Source organism: Ursus maritimus, unplaced genomic scaffold (genome assembly GCF_017311325.1).
Source record: "Ursus maritimus isolate PB19 unplaced genomic scaffold, ASM1731132v1 scaffold_6, whole genome shotgun sequence".
Classification (NCBI taxonomy): Eukaryota; Metazoa; Chordata; class Mammalia; order Carnivora; family Ursidae; genus Ursus; species Ursus maritimus.
In genome coordinates, this window is record NW_024426774.1 from 73188933 (window position 1) to 73210628 (window position 21696).

The 21696-nt window shown below is 38.3% G+C and overlaps 2 protein-coding genes across 2 annotated transcripts in view; one reads left to right on the plus strand and one right to left on the minus strand.

Moving 5' to 3' along the window:
* PLEKHH2 (pleckstrin homology, MyTH4 and FERM domain containing H2) overlaps positions 1-21291 on the minus strand; it is a 95542-nt gene extending 74251 nt beyond the window's left edge. The window contains exons 1-2 of the mRNA XM_008699810.2: positions 21121-21291; positions 2691-2753 (exon numbers count right to left, since the gene is read on the minus strand). Coding sequence (XP_008698032.2) covers positions 2691-2753; positions 21121-21243 — 186 coding nt within the window. The 5' untranslated portion in view covers positions 21244-21291. The remainder of the gene's footprint in view (positions 1-2690; positions 2754-21120) is intronic.
* Positions 3840-4722, plus strand: C1GALT1C1L (C1GALT1 specific chaperone 1 like). Its single transcript, XM_040623525.1, is given in 6 exon segments — positions 3840-3877; positions 3879-4015; positions 4018-4303; positions 4305-4541; positions 4543-4661; positions 4664-4722. Coding segments are annotated over 6 exon segments (876 nt in total).
* Positions 21292-21696: the final 405 nt, after the last annotated feature.

Genomic DNA, 21696 nt, shown 5'->3' on the forward strand with positions numbered 1-21696 from the left:
AGGGACATAAATGGCAGATAGGGCACAGTCCCATGGAAACTGTTAAAGATAGCAAAGGATGTGGTTACTCTATGTTAAGAACATTTACTTAGTCATGTGAAGGCCAAAACAAGGTAATATAATCGGTACATGAGAATTCATTTGCTCTCTTTATATTTCCTGTAAACCTTTAGAATCAACATGTATGTAATACAGTGAATAATATGTAATGTATAATATATAATGTATAATGTATAATATAATATACTGTGTAATGTATAATATAATAATGTATAAAATATAATGTATAACATATAATGTATAATATGTATCATACACAATAATATAATACATAATGTAATATAATGTATCATTATGTAAGGAAAGAATCCCTTCTGGGGCATAACAAAATAGGTACTGAATAAATTTAAAGTGTTGTGACAGAAACAAATACCGATTTGCTAAATTATATAGAAATTTGGGGAGATTTGCAATTCTCACTCACTCTTTACGGGAGGGGAGGTTTGATTTAAGGCCATTTAGCCAATCATGGTATCTTTTTGCTTTAAAATGTAGCACACAGAATTAAATAATTTTATACCTGATATCCTCAAAGGACAACCTCAAATCAGAAATTCTTCCTATTAGCTTATCAAGATCAATGGCTGGGCCCTAATGGCTACAAACGGTCATGGCTTGCTTCCTTTAAATTGGGAATGGGGATTCTTTTTTTGCTCTTAAGATCTAGTGAATCACAGAAGAAAACCCTGAAAATCACAAATAAGAAAGACATACTAATTTGATTTTCAGAGCTAAACATATGTGTTGCATATATAAATTAAGAATTTTAATTTAAGAAAAGGCAAAACAAAACCATCCTTGTTTCTTTCTTTCTTTCCTATACTATGAGGCATTAAAGGAAAGAAAGAAAGGGAAGGGAAAGGTAGGGAAGAACAGAGAGAGATAACCATGGGTATAGAGGTAAAGAGAGATGTCACGGGGAAAGGCCAGAGTCAGAAAAGGAAAGATAAAGAGAGCTAAGAAAGAGAGGTAGACAAACTGCTGAATGTGTGCTGCCAGGTGTGGGACTAAACAGGGACATACACACAGAGCCCATAATAGACAAAGACAAAGACATTAGTATAGAATGTCAAAGAGGGACAGAAACACGGGAGTCTTTCATAGAATGTAAGTGACCTTTAATGAGGTTACTGTTAATTACTGGATTTTTATAGCTACAAATAGAAATGTAACTATTTGGTCTTACCAGCTAAAGAATATTAAAAAACCAAGCACAGCATAGATCTTCATCATTACTACTCGAACCTCTAGCAATACCTAAATTTGAGGTTTTAATTACTGGTGTGATCATGGTACTATAGTCATGATTTTTAAATCTTTATTTTCAGATTAGTTGCTGAAATACTCATGGGTGAAATGATATGATGTCTAGCATTTGTTTCAAAATAACCTGGTGTGAGAGTGGAGAAGAATAAAGTGGATGGACGTACTGATTAACCTTGAGTTGACTAATTGTTAAAGCTGGTGATGGGGGTTCACTATACCATTTTCTCTACTCTTGTACAGGTTGAAATTTGGCATAATAAAATTTTAGGAATTTCTTTTAAGTATAATTAAGAAAATCAAGGATTAGGTTAGATTGGGTTTGTTTGGAAATTTATCAGGCCACTAAATCAATCTACTGTATAAGATTAAATCTTTTAGGTGAAAACAAGATTTGGTAGTACTTAAGTTGAAGAGAAGAAACATGACAAATGTAGAGCAAGTATAAGAAATTTAATACACATTTCCTTGAAAAAATGATAATTTTGAAAATCCTGACTTGCCTGAATCTGACAAAGATCTTTTCATAAAATGTGAAAGCTATGGAGTGAGGCTCATTAGACAAATTTTAAGGTTGGTGGGCTCATCCAAAACACTCATTTTAATGTTGGCAAGGCCCAGACTGAGTCAAGTGATATATCAAAGCTTTGACTTTTCTCCCACATGCCTATTAATACTAAGAATAAGTTTTTGTATATAGTTTTCCTGATATAACTCTAAGCATTTTTCTGTATTAGTATGTCTTTTGTAATAATGACTTTTAATGGTTGTTTAATATTTCATGGAATGAATATAGTTCACTTATTCATTCTCTTATAATACGGCATTCATATTATTTTCAACTCTATTTCTATGAAAGGCACTGCTATGAACATATTTATATTTAAAACATCATTATGGTTAGGATTGCCATAAAAATCATATTTGATTTTTTCAGAAGATAAAACCTTCTAATGGAAGCATTTTCATCTTTTTGAAATCTGTTAAGGGGCAAAATAAAGTTAGATTCTCCATTTTCTCTATGGATCCAGCTCACAGAACAGTCAAAGTGATAGGATGTAGAGAAGGGCTGAAGACTATTTTGAGGATTGTTTTGGGCAAAACAAGGTCTGTATTGGTAGAGAGAGGGAAAAAGAAGTTTTTTTGATTTTATTTATTTATTTGAGAGTGAGAGAGAGAGAAAGAGATAGTATGAGCGGGGGCAGGGGCAGAGGGAGAGGGCGAAGCAGGCTCCTCTCCAAGGGTGGAGTCCCTCTCTGGCTTGATCCCAGGACCCTGAGATCATGACCTGAGCCAGTCAGACCCTTAACCGACTGAGCCACCCGGGCACCTGAAAAAAAATTTTTTTAGGTAGAATTATACTCTACCTGTTGAAAAGCTTTTTCTGCTTGACGTTCAGCATCAATAACTTGTCTCTCAAGCTGTTGCATCTGTAAAGTGAGGAAAGACAGAGAAAATATAAAAGTTCATATTTCACTTATGAAAATGACTTAAAAATCTTGCAATACCATCAAATTCTTTAAGGATATTTGAAGTAGTTTAATGGATATGAATTACATACAATTTATCCAATTTATCGCATTAAAGGCTCTTTCAGTGCATGTTTAAAAACTGATCAAATAATATACCAAAAGTTTCATACTTTTAGTACAATGTAATATGTACTACATGAGTACTCATCCATAGGATTTTCTTCATTGAACCATAAATTACTGATCAACACATATGAAGAACAGTAATTTAAATCTAAGAGAATAGTAAGACCTCAAATGTCATATTTGACTAATTGATCAAAAAGTCCCAATGATATCAGAAAGTGATGTATTCTCATAAGCTCCATAGGTGGTATATTTAAATCAAATCCCTGGGTAGTTTTAATTCATATTACACACTGTAGTAGAGCACAGAAGAGACTGATTTAACACACACATGCACGTCCACGAACGCGCAGGGCACAAAGAACCAAAAAATATCTCGTTTTTTTTTTTTTTTTTTAAGTTCTGTAGAGAATAAAAAGTTCGGAGATTTAAAGTAAAATACTAAAATGACGATTATAGGTAAAATAAAGCCTTAAAAAGGACCCCGTGTAAATTAACATACGAGATGTGTACGAGGTATTGAATACACAGTTGTGATGTAAACCTCAATTTTAAATTTTTTTCTGAGTGTTGAAATATGGTCAACCCCTGACCTGTCTGTCGCCCGATCTTTGCTCATCTTCCGTTTCATTTCTGGTTAGTGCTCCACAGCTTCTACCTCACCTTGTACTCAAGAGCATCCGGGGTCCCACCCCAACGGCTGACACACCCGGCTCCAGTCCAGCCCCGTTTTTCGAAACCACAGAGAAGCGGCCTCCCGCAGCTAGAGCGGCCCAGCTGGGAGGGCGGCCATAGCAACGGACCGCGTGGGCTGCAGGGACTTGACTTCACGCAACGTTTGACCCGCATGCTGACCTAACGCATGATGGAGGGTTTCCGCTTTGGTTGTGTGTTGTTTTTGTTTTTGTTTTTACCAGTATGGTGCTTGGAAGCGTTTACTCTATTTTGGTAACTATGTGGTCAGTTAACATTCAAGAGAGGTAACAACCGTGATCACCATCACCTTTGCCCGCAAAACAGAAAAGATTTCTTAAATATATCAGGAGTGAAACGCATGGATCTTAATAACAGTAGCCGTGTTGACTGTATCAGCCTTAGAAAACCCAAGATGAGCATTACTAGGCTGTGCTGAAAGAGACTTGGACCAAACACTGTGACAAAGCAGAGCCCTACGGTACTAAAAATGATAGATTGTTTAATATTTTTTAAAAGGACATGTGGTTACAGATGAGGACAACTTACAAACATGTCTTTCAAAAGCATGGCGACAACTACAACTGATTCTTTCTTACTCATCCCACTACATTTGCTGTCATTGACAAGTCAATGTGCCTGTTATTTCCTAGGGTTTTATCACAACCTTTCTATCTGGGCCACACTATAACATGGCAAGCTCCCATATCTGACTGTGGAAGGAGAAAACTGTCAAGTATAGAGTCTGAAAGACAGCCTTCTCAGCAAGTCTGAGAAGTGTGTGGATCCAAGTGTGATTTGGGAGTTATCTGAAGACATTCAGCTGGCAATCGGCTTCAAATAAGCAGGAGTTCTTGCAGAAAATGCAGAGAATTCTAAAGGATGAGTTGTATTTAGTACCAAGCCACTTGCACATCTTATTCAAGAGAATGTGTAATAATCCTCAGCAAGTAATAGAAGGCTGCTGTTCAGGTAAGGCAATTACTTTTAATGGACCAACTCCCAGAAAGATGACAGTAATGATGTATGGTGTGCACTGGCTCCGGGCATTCATTGTTTCAACAGTACACTGGTTTTCTTACCTCCAAATGGTTCAGAAAATGACTGAAGGCTGAGGGATAATAGAATTGTGCTGTGCAAAAGCACTTGAAACGTAGATCCACTTTAAGTGTGAATTGAGATATGTAAGTGTAAAATACACACCTAACTCAATAATACATATATTATTTGAAAACCTAATATGAAAAGTATAAACTATCTTAGTAATTTTATATTGACTCACATTAAAATATTTTCAGTATGTTGCATTACATATAAAATTATTGTTCATTGTATTTGTTTAATAGAAAATTTTAAAGTACATATATGTCTCATACTTCTATTGGATAACAAAGTGTAAAACATTCCATTGTCACCATATATGGCAATTTAACTGCCTGTCCACACAGCAGCATTTTTTAAGACTATTGAAGGGATCTAGCTTCTAGAAGAGGTTTCAAATATTTGGGTGTATAAATAGATATTTCCTAAGTGTATTCTCTGGACCCCATATCATCTTTTATTATTGTGGAAATATTTCAAATGTTTAATAAGCCAGTACTGTTGTCTAAAAGCATTTTATTGGGGCGCCTGGGTGGCTTAGTTGTTAAGCGTCTGCCTTTGGCTCAGAGTGTGATCCCAGGGTCCTGGGATCGAGCCCCACATTGGGCTCCCTGCTCAGCGGAAAGCCTGCTTCTTTCTCTCCCACTCCCCCTGCTAGTGTTCCCTCTCTTGCTGGTTGTCTCTCTTTCTGTCAAATAAATAAATAAATAAATAAATAAATACTTATAAATAAATAAATAAATAAATAAATAAAAGCATTTTATTGAGTTACCGTATAGATTATGGCACTACACAGAAGCCGTTGGGACAAGCACTGTCTCCTGTGTAGGATATTCTTTAAACCAAAAACCAACTGGCAGACACATGCCAACTCTCTTCCACTTCTGGCAATATGCTGACAATCGTCACCTCTGCGATGTGGCTACTTTATGTTATAGGGAAAATTTTGTAGTTGTGGAGCCTTAACCTCAATTTTGAATATTGTTGAGGCTGCCAGGAAAATCCACAAACAAGTTGCTGAACTATAAAATTTTGCTGGTGAAAAAAAAAAAAAAGACTACTGATACACCTATTACAATGGCCAAAATCCAGAATATTGACAACACCAAATACTGGCATGGGGACATTGGGAAACAGGAACTTTCATTCATTGCTCATGGGAATACAAAATGGTACAGCAACTTTGGAAGACAGTTTGGCAGTTTCTTATAAAACTAAACAGACTCTTACTATATGATCTAGCAATCGTGCTCCTTGATATTTATCCAAAGGAGCTGAAAACTTATGTCAACACAAAACTTTGCATACAGATGTTCACATCAGCTTTATTCATAATTGCCAAAACTTTGGAAGCAATCAAGATGTCCTTCACTAGGTGAATGGATAAATAAACCATGGTACATCCAGACAATGACATATTATTTGGCACTAAAAGGAAATGAGCTATGAAGCCATGAAAAGACATGGAGGAAACTTAAATGCATATTATTAAATGAAAGAAGCCAATTTGAAAAGACTGCATATTGTATGATTCCAGCTGAGGTGGAGGATAAATAAACAGGGCACAGAAGCTTTTCAGGGCAATGAAAATACTCTGTATGATACCATACTGATGGATACATGTCACTATACATTTGTCCAAATCCTTGGAATGTACACCAAGAATGAAACTATGGACTTTGGGTTTTTATAATGTGTCAATGTAGGTTCATCAATTGTAACAAATGTACCACTCTGGTGGGGGATGTTGGTAATGAGGGAGGTTATACATGTGTAGGGGCAGGGAATATATGAGAGATTTCTGTACCACCCAACTTTTTTGTGAACCCTAAACTACTCTAAAAAATAAAGTCTTAAAAAAAAAAGGCTGAATAGTTTCTTAAGAGGATTGCTATGGTCTGCATGTTTGTGCCCTCCTCCCCCCAATTCACAATTGGAATCTTAATGTGATCGTGATTAAGTTCTGAGGGTTGGACTCTGATGAATGGGATTAGTGCTTTTATAATAGAGATCCCACAGAGCTCCCTAGCCTCTTCTGCCAAGTGAAAATACAAGAAGTCTAAGACCCAGAACCTGACCTTGCTGGTACCCTGATCTCAGAGTTCCAGCCTCCAGAATTGTGAGAAATAAATTTCTATTGTTCATAAGCTACATGGTCTTTCATATTTTGTTACAGCAGCACAAACGGACCAAGACAAATTGGCACTGAGAATGGAGTGCTGCTGTAACAAATACCGAAGAATGTGGAAGTGACTTTGGAATTGAGTAATTGATAGAAGCTGGAAGAATTTTGGGTGCGTGGTAGAGAAAACCTACATCACCATGAATAGACCATTTAAAGCAATTCTGGTGAAAACTCAGAAGGCGAACAGGAAAGAAAGCTATAGAGAAAGCATCTTCTTAGAGAATACCTAAGTGGTTGTGAACAGTGGTAGTAGAAATCTGATGGATTTCTGATTTGTGAAGGCCATTCTGATGAGGTCTCAGATGGAAATGAGGAACATGTTATCCGAAAAGAGAGGAAAGGTGATCCTCGTCATAAAGCAGCAAACAGCTTTGCTGAATTGGATTCTCCTCTTGGGCTTTTGTGGAAGGTAGAACTTGTGAGCGATGAAACTGGATATTTGGCTGAGGAAATTTCTAAGCCAAGTGTTGAAGGAGTGGCCTAATTCTTCTTGAATGCTTATAGTAAAATGCGAGAAATGAAATGATTTAACGATAAATTGTTAATCAAAGAGGAAGTGGAACCTAAAAATCTGGATACTTTTCAGCATATCCATATTGGAAGAAATGGGAAAAGCTTGTTCAGGAGAGGACAGGGTGTGGCCAAGCCACCTTTTGATTAAGGAGTCAGTTTGGGTTTGAACCACAGAGTTAGGTAGCGACCAAAGAAGGAAAAGGCCGTGTAAACTAAAGAGGAAGGAATGAGGCTGGCTGTTGGTCTTGGATTTACAGGATGGGATCTTAGAGCTATGGCTGTGACATTGGGCTATTCTTCAAGACAAGGAGGAAGGACCCCAGCTCATCAGAGCTGCCTCCTCAGTTTCACAAGGCTGGGGCGGGGCATTTCCTGAGTTTCAACAGGCCACACAACCTCTGCCCAAATCAAAGTGGTACCGCCCAAAGCCATGAGGGGACAACCCTTTCCCAGGAGAGCCATGGGAGCATGGCTACCTCCACCTAGATTTGGAAGGATGAAGCCACCCAGAGCTGTGGGTGTACAACCCAACCAAGCACAGGGCCACCTCTGGGGCAAGGCCACCAGAGAGCCCCAACCAGGGCAATTCCCAAGGAAGCCATGGGGGTGGGGCCACCCCTGGGATCCCAGACTGGGGGAACCATCGGCATGCAGCTTCAACCCATGAGAGATGCTCTGCAAAGCCATGGGGCCACAAATGCCTGTGAGGGTCCAGAAGGTGAGACCTCTCCTCCGCCCGAGTTGGTCCAGAAGGTAGGACCTCCATCCCAGAGGACTGAACATCTAGTTGAAGAAAATTATTCCCAAACCTTAAGATTCAATGTTAGTTGCCTTGCGGGGTTTTGAACTTGCTTGGAACCTATGGCCCCTTCTTTCTCTTTCTCCCTTTTGGAATGAAAATGTCTATCCTATGTCTGTCCCACCATCGTATTTTAGAAACACATAATTTTTTGGTTTCACAGATTCATAGCTGGCAGGGATTTCCTCAGAATGAGTCATACCTTGAATCACACCCATACCAGATTTAGATGAGACTCTGCACTTCACAGACTTTTAGGGCTGTTGGGATGGAATGAATGTATTTTGTAGGAGAAAAGGACATGGATTTTGGGGGGCCAAGGATGGAATGCTATGGTCTGAATGTGTCTCCCCCAAAATTCACATGTTGGAATCCTAACACCCACTGTGTGGTCTTTGGGAGGTGATGAGGTCAGGAGGGGGGACCCTCGTGAATAGGATTAGTGTCCTTATCAAAGAGATCCCACAATGCTCCCTCGCCCCTTCCACCATGTGAGGATACAATGAGAAGTCTGCAACTCAGAAGAGAGCCCTCGCCTGACTTAGCTGGCACCTGATCTCAGATTTCCAGCCTCCAGAACTATGAAAAACCTGTGTTGTTTAGAAGCTACATAATCTAGGGGCGCCTGGGTGGCTCAGTCGGTTAAGCTTCTGCCTTCGGCTCAGGTCATGATCGTAGAGTCCTGGGATCAAGCCCTGCATCAGGCTCCCTGCTCAGCAGACAGCCGGCTTCTCCCTCTGCCCCTCATTCAACTTGTACGCTCTCTCTCTCTCTCTCTCTCTCTCAATCACTCTCTCTCTCTCATGTGCATGCTCTCTCTCTTTCTCAAATACTAAAATACTGAAAAAAAAACCCTCTATTAAAAAAAAAAAGAAGCTACATAGTCAATAGCATTTAGTTATAGCAAAACAAACTAAGGCAAGGGCTATACAAATATCTGGTCAGATTTCTCTTTCTGAAGTTTGGTTTCTAGTGTTAACAGGGCAGAAGCCTTGTCTCTTTGCCTCACTGTTACATACCCTGATATAGGTCTTTATAAGCAGTAAGTCTTCAGTATATTATACATTATTGAATGAAATTACGTCTGTAAAGCACTATGCATATATAAAGGATAGTATTTTTTCCACTGCCAAATAACTTTCCTTCTGCTCCTATGGCATTCACTCTCTACCTTCTACTATTTTCCCAACTATATTGCACGTTGCTTGAAGACAGACTTCGTGTGTGAGGACCCTTTATATCTTCCATAACACCTTGCACATAGCAGCCATACAGTCAAATTCTAAAAGCTCGGTAGCAAGCAATAACCTTATTTAAGAAAAAAGATTATTTCCGGGGCGCCTGGGTAGCGCAGTCATTAAGCGTCTGCCTTTGGCTCAGGGCGTGATCCCGGCATTCTGGGATCGAGTCCCACATCGGGCTCCTCTGCTGGGAGCCTGCTTCTTCCTCTCCCACTCCCCTGCTGTGTTCCCTCTCTCACTGGCTGTCTCTCTGTCAAATAAATAAATAAAATAAAATCTTAAAAAAAAAATAAAAAAAGATTATTTCCACTATAAAAAGCAACACACCTCACACACACACACACACACACACACACTATTTCACAAGACTTGGGATACAAGGTTACATATATAAGCGTTCTAAATGTGCTGGAAGTAAACATTATATGTATATGACTTTGAATACAAGTTAAATAAAGGACCTATTCAAAAAGTCATTTTTGCTTTTTTAATTAAAAAAAATTGTAGGGGCACCTAGGTGGCACAGTCAGTTAAGCGTTTGACTCTTGGTTTTGGCTTGGATTGTGACCTTGGGGTTGGGCGATTGAGCCCCCTGTTGGGCTCTGTGCTTAGCGTGAAGTTTGGGATTCTCTCTCTCTCACCCTCTGCCCCTCCCCCCCGCTCTCTCTCTCTCAAATAAACAAATAAATCTTTTTTTTTAAATAGTGTGTACCATCAGGAATCCCTGAGTTGTTTTTTTTTTTTAAGAATTTATTTATTTGAGAAAGAACGAGCACTAGAGAGAGAGAGAGAGCAAGCACGAGTTGGAGGCAGAGGGAGAGGGAGAAGCAGGCTCCCCGCTGAGCAGGGAGTCCAATGTGGGGCTTGATCCCCCATGACCTGAGCCAAAAGCAGATGCTTAACCAACTGAGCCACCCAGGTGCCCCTACAGTGTTATAATTTGAATGATAAAAATAAAATCCACAAGTGTTCAAAAACAGAATTGTCTAAATATATAGATATCATACAGTCATTAAAAATGTACATAGGTGGATGAAATAATATACTTGGGATTTGCTTCAATATAAACTAAGAAAGGAAAAGTGGATCAGGGTATAGATGAAACAGGATTGGTCCTGAGTTAATAATCATTAATGCTGGGTAATGTGTATATGGGGATCCATTATAATATTCCGCTTAAGTTTTGTATGTTTGAAAATTTCTCTAATAAAAAAATTAAATAGGGGCGCCCAGGTGGCACAGCGGTTAAGCGTCTGCCTTCAGCTCAGGGCATGATCGTGGCGTTATGGGATCAAGCCCCACATCAGGCTCCTCCGCTGTGAGCCTGCTTCTTCCTCTCCCACTCCCCCTGCTTGTGTTCCCTCTCTCACTGGCTGTCTCCATCTCTGTTGAATAAATAAAATCTTTAAAAAAAAATTAAATATAAGTAACATACTGAAAGATACATGTAAATGATATGTAGTATAAGTAATACATGCAAATATATGCTATTTGGGTCATTGGAGACCTTTGTGAGATCAGCTGTAGTGGAGGGAAGCAAGGACATATGTTGGAATGCAAGAGTCTGAGTGAATTAAAGTAACTAGTTAGGCTAAGATAGCCACCAAACATGGCCACCATCAACTCCTTCCCTCCCTATATGCACATGCCACTTTTCCCAGTGAGACGTGAGAAAGAAAATAATGCTGACAACCAGTGGTTCCCCAACAGAAAGCCCAGCTAGATGACCTAAAGTTAAAGTTCATGGTCAACAAGCCCCATATATGTGCTAAAGCATCTAGGCAGTTTTTTAGTCCCTTAACCTTAAACATAAGTAGGCATCTCATGAATGACCAGACATTTGAGGAAAGCCTCTAACATGAAAGATAGAGAGCACACAGAAAACAAAACAAAACACACTATTGCCTATGCAGGGAAAAGAAATAAAACAGAACAAGCAAAATCCTATCATTTAATATTCCCAGAGAGAAAAGATATTGGCTTCCTGAAACAAGGAATATTCAGAGGATGAGTAAGAACTCTTGAAAATTAAAAACATCATACAAGAGGGGTGCCTGGGTAGCGTTAAGCATCTGCCTTCAGCTCGGATCGTGATCCCAGGGTCCTGGGATCAAGCCCCTATTGGGCTCCCTGCTCAGTGGGGAGTCTGCTTCGTCCTCTGTCTCTGTCACCCCCACCCCGCTCGTGTGCTCTCTCTCTCTGTGTCAAATAAATAAATAAAATCTTTTTTTAAATGGTAGAAGAAATAGTAATAGCATTGTGGTGGGGGGTTTGGTGAGGGAAAGGATGGGAGACCTATCAAAGAGCAAAATCCTCGGGGCGCCTGGGTGGCACAGCGGTTAAGCGTCTGCCTTCGGCTCAGGGCGTGATCCCAGCGTTCTGGGATCGAGCCCCACATCAGGCTCCTCCGCTATGAGCCTGCTTCTTCCTCTCCCATTGCCCCTGATGTGTTCCCTCTCTCGCTGGCTGTCTCTATCTCTGTCGAATAAATAAATAAAATCTTTAAAAAAAAAAAAAAAAGAGCAAAATCCTCATTCTCCATAAAAAAGTAAGTAGGAAATCACTAAACTAAAAACAAGTCAACAAAAAAGAAGCATGTTATTTAGAACATGAAAGTAAAATATTACTTGGCTAAAAGGGTAATAATTTTTATTAACAAATCTTATGGAACTAGTTGGTACTTTATGTGCATTTGTGGCTTGTATAAACATAAAAGCAAAAGAAAAGTTAAATTGTTAAGTAAATGGACTTGTACAGACTTTTGAGGGGAAACCTTTATATCATAATACGATGTTTCCATGAAAATCACTATCTAAACAAAGTAATTTGAGTTTTCAGGATATATCAAAAAGAACCAAACGTTCTGGATTATGTATTTTGAAGTTAGTTGCATTCAGAATCAGGACTGTTACATGTCCTTGATGAATTGTCCCATTTATAATTATCGACACTCTTTTTGCTAATAAAGCTTTTGGCATTAAAGTGTACTCTTTCCTCCTGGACTGATAAAGATTCCCCCAGAGACTTTCAATCTCCCCCACAGGATAAATGTTTGGCTACCAGCATTACAGGAGCCATGTAAGAAAGGAAGGTTGGAAGTGGGGGGACAACCTCACCATTAAATGTGCATATATTCATTTAATCCCCTTGTCGAAGCAGAAAGTATAGTTTAAGAATAAGGACTGGAGGGTCCTGGGTTTCTCCTGGGAGTTAATTTCCTCACAGAACCTTGTAAAGACCTAGAGCAGGAGTGAAGGGGGCGGGGTGAAAGTAGTGGGTATTAATGGAAAATATGTAGCCCTTAGAGTCAAAAGACTCCCTGAAACCTTCTCACTTATCCCCATGTGCCAAATGTCCAGCAGCTAAGCGTTTACTTCCTGTTGAAAATGGCAATGTTCTTCTCTTACAAAACTGAGTAAATTGTTTGGAGGGCACCTGTCCAACAACTGTGGCATTTATGGGTTCGTGGTGTAATCGGCAGTTCCCACCCACTCATCCTAAAACAAAGATTGACAGTTGACCAGCACTGACTATTCACACACGATTGCCGGTCAGCTTTTCAGATGCCCCATTTTTAAGTATGAATGGACCACCAAAAATCACCAGAAAATTGAGAAAAGTTTACAACCTGAAAAACAAACAAACAAACAAACAAACACAGAAGTGGGAAATAATCTCAGAGGAAAGAAAAATAATTCAGGGAATAGAAGAGAACTTTCAAAAAAAAATACTAGTTAACCAGAAACTTTCGACCACATTATTTCACAGCCACACTGTAAGACAGAAATTGTTATGCCCATCATGAAGATTAGGAAGCTGATGTTCAGAATGAGTATGCCTTGTATGAGTTTATGCTCCCAGCCGGTGACATGGCTGGGATTTGAGTCTTCATGTTCCGATTCCCTAGTGGTCTTTTAGTTGAACCACAGCTGCTTTGGTATTTATAAACTCCACACAGTGTATAGTTACACAGAACCATATGAAAATAAGTCCCCAATACATGAAACCACAAAATTCTTAGTTGGAAAGCATTCGTCTTTATTTCTATCCCATGTATGCTATTCTTTTAACCTAGGCATCTTTTCTGGGTAACTTAAAGTGATATTAACATTCGTAGCAGGAACAATTTTAAGTTGCATGTTCTCATGGAACATATCACAGAATAAAGTACAGGGACAGAGGTAAGCTTAAGAGAGGCTAAATTTGGAATTTGAGATTCTAACATAATTCTACCACTAGAGAGTAAATAAGCTAAGAAGCGCTCTCCCAGATTCTGCACGTAGTCTTTACTTACATAACAATGGTTGAGGCACGAGTAATGAATATCGCATAAGAGAAATTCAATAAATGTATGTTGAACAAACAAATGAACGGATGAAAGTTTCAACTCTTTCCAAAAAAAATTACTTAAAAGCAAGGATAAACTTTGAGAAAAGAAAATCACTACATTTTCACAATCTGTATTACAGATCATGAATACTGAGCACTTCACATGGCATAAAGTAAATATACGATAAGTACATCCAACAAAGTTTAGAACACTTTCATATGAGTTTAAACATAAGGGTAGTAGGAAAGGCAATACTTTGACTTTGAGTGATTGTTTTTATAATCACCCAAGCTGGAAAATAACTTTGCAAAATACGAAAGAAAGAAAGAAAGAAAGAAAGAAAGAAAGAAAGAAAGAAAGAAAGAAAGAAAAGAAAGGCAGGCGCAATGTGGGAAATATTCAAGTAAGTTTTTACTTTCACGATGTAGATTATAATGTAAATCTTGGGTCAAGCCCACAACAAGTCCATACCAAGTCACTAAAAGAAAGTTGAAATAATCTGCTGCCCTATGTCAGGCTTTGGACAAAAATAGGTATTTTTACAAACAAGCTACTGATACAATAACAAAACGAAGTAGCAAATTCGAAACCTAGTGCTTTGATTTACTACCATAAAAGTGCCCCCTGTAGACACAGTGAACACAGCAGCAAGTGGCAGAAGGCAATACGCCACTGACCTTGGATCCTAAGACCACCACACTTAATACTCAGTGTTCTAAGCACCGTATACAAATAAACTTGGTAGGGTTTTTTGCACTGTAGTATATATTTCTTTTATTTTTATTTTAAGTGTTTATTTAAATTCCAGTTAGTTAACATACAGTGTAATATGGGTTTCAGGTATAGAATTTAGTATTCATCACTTACGTACAACATCCAGTGCTCATCACAACAAGTGCCCTCCTTAATACCCAACACCCGTTTAGCCCATCCCCTGCCCATCTGCCCTCCCGCAACCCTCAATTTGTTCTCTATGGTTAACAGACTCTTATGGTTTGCTTCCCTCTCTCTCTCTTTTTCTCCCTTCCCCTATGTTCATCTGTTTTGTTTCTTAAATTCCACATATGACTGAAATCATATGGTATTTCTCTTTCTCTGACTGATTTATTTCATTTACCATTATACCCTCTAGATACATCCAGATCATTACAAACGGCAAGATTTCATTCTTTTTGATGGCTGAGTAATATTCCTCTGTGTGTGTGTGTGTGTGTGTGTGTGTGTGTACAGACTGGTTACTTTAAGACCTTCACACTCACTGATGTGGCCAGCAATTCCCCACCAAGTATCTCTTCCTGATTTTCCCCAACAGAACCGATGAAAGACTCTATCACCATTTTTATTTATTTTGTTGTGATAAATAATATCTTCAGGCAGTTGCCCAAACACTGACACTTAAATTAGCTTGCAAAGTCTCATTGTCAGTGTATGTATAATTCCCATCAGGTACCGAGAAATATTAGGTGAGGCTACAGAGTGACTGAGGGGATGTGTAATTTAAATGGGATGGTCATGATGTTATACTGGACCGTTATATGAAGGCAAATACTACGCTGTCCAGGGACTCCTCATTCCTGTGAGAGAATCCTAGACCACCTCAGGGGAACCATACTCACAAAGGAAGGTCAAGTGGCAGGAAATCCCAGACAGTGATGCTGTATCAGGTAACGGCAGCATTAGTTTACGTGCGCCATGCTGATGCCCAAAGGCAAAGTCTTCATATCGTCATCCTTTTTTTTTTTTTTTAACAGAAAACCTAACCCACAGGAAACAGCATTCATTTCAACTTAAAAAGAAACTTTCCCTTTTTCCCTCCGTGACTCAGAACACTAACTAGTAATACTGTAAAGTAGGAAAACTACTTAAATCTCAGCTTCCCTGAAGAGTTTATATTTGGCATACTAGAGATATTTCCAACACCATTCCTTAAATTCCTCTAAAGACCTCTCCCACTTATAGCAGTATTTGCCCAAGACTTCAATAAGGCCTTTTTCTTCACAAGCTTCAATATTCGAAGTTACTTGGAAATTGTGATGGAAAAAAAAAAGGAGCAAAAATAGTTCTTTTAAAAAAAAATCTCATTTATTCTCTTATTCCATCTCCAAAAACCATAAAGTATATATAATTAAAATCTACCTTTAATTATCAAAACACTCTGAGATCATTTCATACATTTTTCCTAAAAAAAAAAAATGATTTTTTTTTTTGAGAAAGATGTCTCCTATTAACCGGTGATTACATTTGTTAAGTCAACCCCTTGTACGCTTAACCAGTGTGTCCCTTCAGAAAGATACAGGGAAATAATGAGTTACCTCTGTGTGCCAGGCACTCTTTTAACTGCATCACAGAAAGTATGAAAGATCTAAGGTTTAAAGGCCATTCTGTTATTCATTAGCTGCATGATATTGGGCATACTCCTCAAATACTCTCAATCTTTTTTTTTTTTTAAAGATTTTATTTATTTATTTGACAGAGATAGAGACAGCCAGCGAGAGAGGGAACACAAGCAGGGGGAGTGGGAGTGGAAGAAGCAGGCTCATAGCGGAGGAGCCTGATGTGGGGCTCGATCCCATAACGCCAGGATCACGCCCTGAGCCGAAGGCAGACGCTTAACCGCTGTGCCACCCAGGCGCCCCTCAAATACTCTCAATCTTAACGTCAACATCTTGACATTCGGTATAACAATAGTCCCCGAGTAGGGTTACTGTGGGGTTTAAACCAGCTGATGGTTGTTGTAGCAAAGGCTAAGAACCATAGTTGGCACCTAGTGTTAGCTGCCTATAGCCAGTGCCAATAAAACAGAACTAAGAACCAGAACTGTTGCAGGAAAGAAAAGTTGGCCAGAATTCCTGGCAAAGAGCTGAAGAATCAAATTAGTATTCTCTCAAGAATCTTCAGCCTTGGGCCTGCCTCCATATGGGGGGAAGGTCTGGAGAACTATTCGGGAGAAGCCTTGGGGCAGACTGGTCCTAACACAAAACCAAAGGTTATGGATGGGACCAGACTGGCCTCTGGAATGCAACGTTGAGAGACTCAAGTTGGCATGCAGAAGCAACGCAGTAGGGTTTTCTTTAAAAATATGTAGTGCTATCTAAATTGTTATTACTATATACATACACACATCCTAACACACATAGATACCTGCCCTCAAGCAGAGATGGATTTAAATGTTGCATGCCTGAGGAGAAGACAGAATCGATGAGTGGCTGAGTATATCAGAGAAAGCAAGGAATGTGGTAATAAGACTAGATTAGGGAAGCCATAGAGGGTGATGTCTAAGCATTCAGGCTCTAAAAGCAGAATGGTCAGTTTCAATTCTTGTCTCCATCACTCACTCTTCAGCATAAACTAAGGCAACTTAAGGAACTTTGATGTGCCTAAGTTTCCTCCTGGATAAAAAGGAATAATATTGGTACTTACCTCATGGGGTGTTAAGAATTAAAAAGTTAATATATATAAAGCATTTTATATATTATATAAATATCTATTTCTATACATATAATTTATAATATATAAGTAGATTTATACATATGTGTGTGTGTATATATATATATATATATATATAAAGCACTAACAATGTGTATATAAAGATGATTGCCCAGCACATAGTAAGCATCAGTTTCCCAATCTGTAAAATGGGAACAACAAAATGTCTTACTTCATAGCTTGTTATAAGAATTAAATAAATTATATCTATGAAGTGCTTAACACATAATAAATCAACAAATATTTGGTATTTTTATTAGAACATGGGTAGGTACCAAAAATAATTTTAATCCAGGGAAAAGTATTTCGTAATGGAATAGAACAGAAAATATTGTGAAAAACTTTATTCTCATTTTAGTGTTGAATATATTTACTGGGAAACCATGAGTAACTTGGCATACTTGTCCACTTTCCACTGTGTAAAACACATCTGAATAATTCCATCTCTTAGATCTGTCACAGGATCTAAGACACAGATAAAAAAATACAGAAGACGAAGAAGATGAAGGAGGAAGAAAGAAGCCACAACTACAATAGCAGTTTTTTAAAAGATTTTATTTATTTGGCGGAGAGAGAGCGTGCGCACAAGCAGGGGGAGCAGCAGGCAGAGGGAGAAGGAGAAGCAGGAGGGGCTCAATCCCAGGACCCTGAGATCATGACCTAAGCCGAAGGCAGACGCTTAACTGACTAAGCCACAGGCGCCCCTACGACAGCAACTTTGAAATAATATTCTTCTCAATATTCATTCACTGGCAAAGAAAAAAACAAGACCTACTAACATAAACTAACAGTCAAAAAGCTTAGTTATAAATGTACTTATGGAGAAAATGACACTTCTAAATTCTGAAAAACGGGCACTCATAAAGAAAGTTATTGAAACATGCCTTCTAAAGAACAAATGTTGCCATAAAATTTAGAACTTAACGGTCAATTCAAAGAAGCCCAAATAAGCATAACTCCTGTTTAGTCCACAAAGAAACCCAGAGAGTACAGAAGTCAAAGGAACCAAGAAAATTTTAAGGAGGCTGTGGCCAACAGTGTGCTACCTGCTAGAAGGCTAAGGCAACAGCTGGCAAGTGTCCATGAGGTATAGAAACGAGCATATAATTGATGATCTGAATAAAGTCATTGTATGGACTGGCTGGGATGGTGGAAAATACTAGATAAATCAGCACAACCTGGAAAATGATTTTTATAGAGAGAGGAGCAAAAGACCAAGCATGAGTCACTAACTTTGAGTTAGAATAAGCTTCCTTAACTTAGGAGATATTCAAAATGGGATTTTTTTTTTCAGATTATAACTTTTATTCTAATAGTGATAAACAAAGCCAATTGATATTGGGGGTTTTTTCCACAAAGCCTGCTACTAGGTCATCCTTCGACCCAAAGTGAATTGAATAATTTTAATCTTTCCACCTAAAAGATGTTAAAGCACAAAAATTTAAGATGATAATATGAAAGTTTAAAATGAATGGTGTTTCCTGGATTTTATTAGAATAGTTCCGTGCTAAGAGATTCTCAGCTAGCAGGGAGCCTGGCTGGCTCAGTCTGTGGAGCATGTGACTCTTGATCTTGGGGTTGTGAGTTTGAGCCCTATAGTAGATGTAGAGATTACTTAAAAATAAAATCTTTAAAAAAGAGAGAGATTCTCAGCTATCAATGGAAGATTAAAAATCTTTTTTGGGGGCGCCTGGGTGGCGCAGTCGTTAAGCGTCTGCCTTCGGCTCAGGGCGTGATCCCGGAGTTGTGGGATCGAGCCCCACATCAGGCTCCTCCGCTGGGAGCCTGCTTCTTCCTCTCCCACTCCCCCTGCTTGTGTTCCCTCTCTTGCTGGCTGTCTCTCTCTCTTCAAATAAATAAAAATAAAATCTTTTAAAAAAAAATCTTTTTTGAAGATGTGATGTGTGTACCCGTCTCCATCTCAAAGGATTATGCAGACAAGTGCTTGAGAAATCACCTGTAAATTCTTCTGATCAGTTATGAATGACAATACCATTTCTCTAGCCATCTGGACAGCACTGTCCAAGAGAAATATAACGTGAGTCATCCTGTCAGAATGGCTAAAACCAAAACCATAAGAAACAAATGCTGCTGAGGATGGGGAAAAAGGAATCCTTGTGCACTGTTGGTGGAAATGCAACTGGTGCAGCCACTTGGAAAACAGTAAGGAGGTTCCTCAAAGAATTAAAAATAGAATGATCCTATGAGCCTGTAACTGCACTACTGGGTATTTACCCAAAGAATATGAAAACACTAATTCGAAGGGTTCATGCATCCCTATGTTTACTACAGCATTATAGCCAAACTATAGAAGCAGTTGAAGTGTCCAATGATAGATGAATGGATAAAGAAGATGTGATATATATATGGAATATGGAATATTATTCACCCATAAAAAAGAATGAAATCTTGCCATTTGCAACAACTTGGATGGATCTAGGGAGAATAATGCTAAGTGAAATAAGCCAGAGAAAAACAAATACCATATGATCTCACTCACATGTGGAATTTAAGAAACAAGACAAATGAACAAAAAAAAAAAAAAAAGAGAGAGAGAGAGAGACAAACAAAAAAACCCGACTCTTAACTATAGAGAACAAATAGACGGTTACCAGAGGGGAGGTGTATGGGTGGATTGGTGAAATTGGTGAGGGGGTTTAGGAGAGCACTTGTCTTGATGAGCACTGAGTAATGTGTGGAACTGCTGAATCACTATATTGTACACTTGAAACTAACATAGCACTCTATGTCACCTACCCTGGAATTAAAATTTTAAAAATAATTTTAAAAATTTTTAAATAAATAAATCTTTAAAAAAAGAATATAATGTGAGTTATATACGTAATTTAAGATTTTCTAGGGATCATATTTAAAAAGTAAAAAGAAACAGTGGTAATTAATTTTAGTATTTTCTATTTAATCTAATATCCAAAATGTTATTTCAGCATGGGATCAATATGGAAATTATTGCTAAGATATTTTACATTCTTTTTTTCACACTAAATATTTGAAATCAAGATGTATTTTACATTTGCAACACATCTCAATTTGTACTAGCCTCATTTCAAGTGCTCAGTAGTCACCTGTGGCTAGTGGTTACCATATTGGACAGTACAGGTCTAGAATGCAGGTTCCCTGCAAACAGGAGTATGGGTGTTCTTGTTCATTGATGTAACTGTAGCATTAAGAAGAGTGTCTGGCACAAAATGAGCCCTCAGTGAATATTTGTTGAATGACTGAACAAATGAATGAATTAATCCATGGGTTTTATACACATACATGCAAAAAGAATTCCTATGACGTAGATGAAATTTTAATTACATGACTAGAACTATTAAGAGAAGCATATAATTATATTAAACTTGATGTTAGCCCAGACCATAGTCTAGTGATATACAGTTAGTCAACACAAATTCCTAAATAGATGCATACTTTCAAATACAGTATAAACATGTTTTACTATCAATAGGGAATATTCTTCTATAATCACTTTAAACATGATTTTCCTAAACATTTAGTAAATTAAAAGGCTGTCACACACCTCCAGCAAAATCACATAAATTATAGCTTATCTCTCGGGAATGAATGAACTCCACATTCATCAAATACACACGATTCCTACGTATCCCACTAGTATAGGCATAGAAATGCTTTTTGGCTTAATGTCCAATTCACTCTAAAACTGGCAAAAGGATATGTCAAAAATAACTTCAAAGCCCTGACAAAAAGTTAAATTATGTTCTTTATTTGAAAATTGCTTACCCCCAAAAGTACTGAGATTACTTAATGTAAATGAAATATGCCCCCAAACAGCTGATGTTTAATAACAAAGGTTGGAGAGAAACGCTTACCTTCTCTGCTAAGAGCTCTCTTATCTTGCTTGCTTGAACTCTAAATTTCATGAGCTGGGACTCCAGAGCTACACATCGTTCTTTCCAATCGACTGGTCCTTCTGTCTCAGAAAGCTCTGCCATATTTATTCTAGAAAAGAAAGCATTCAAATAGCGTCATACGCACTGGCATTCAGGATAATTCATTACATCATCCCATGTACACATTCTAGTTACCAAGTAATGATATCCACATCCAAATTTTATAAATTCTCAGATAAATTTCAGAACTGGCTGAATAGCTCATGGAAAAAACTTAGTGGAAGACAGGAGGCCAGGGTTGGAGGCCCAATGTGTTTATTAGCCAACTTTTCTATATAACGTATCCTTTCCATGTCTCAGCTTACCCAATCTTTTTCTTTTTTAAAAGCTTTTTTTTTTTTTTAAGATTTTATTTATTCATTTGACAGACAGACAGACAGATAGCCAGTGAGATGGGGAACACAAGCCGGGGGAGTGGGAGAGGGAGAAGGAGGCTTCCCAGCCCAGCAGGGAGCCCGATGCAGGGCTCTATCCCAGGACCCTAGGATCACGCCC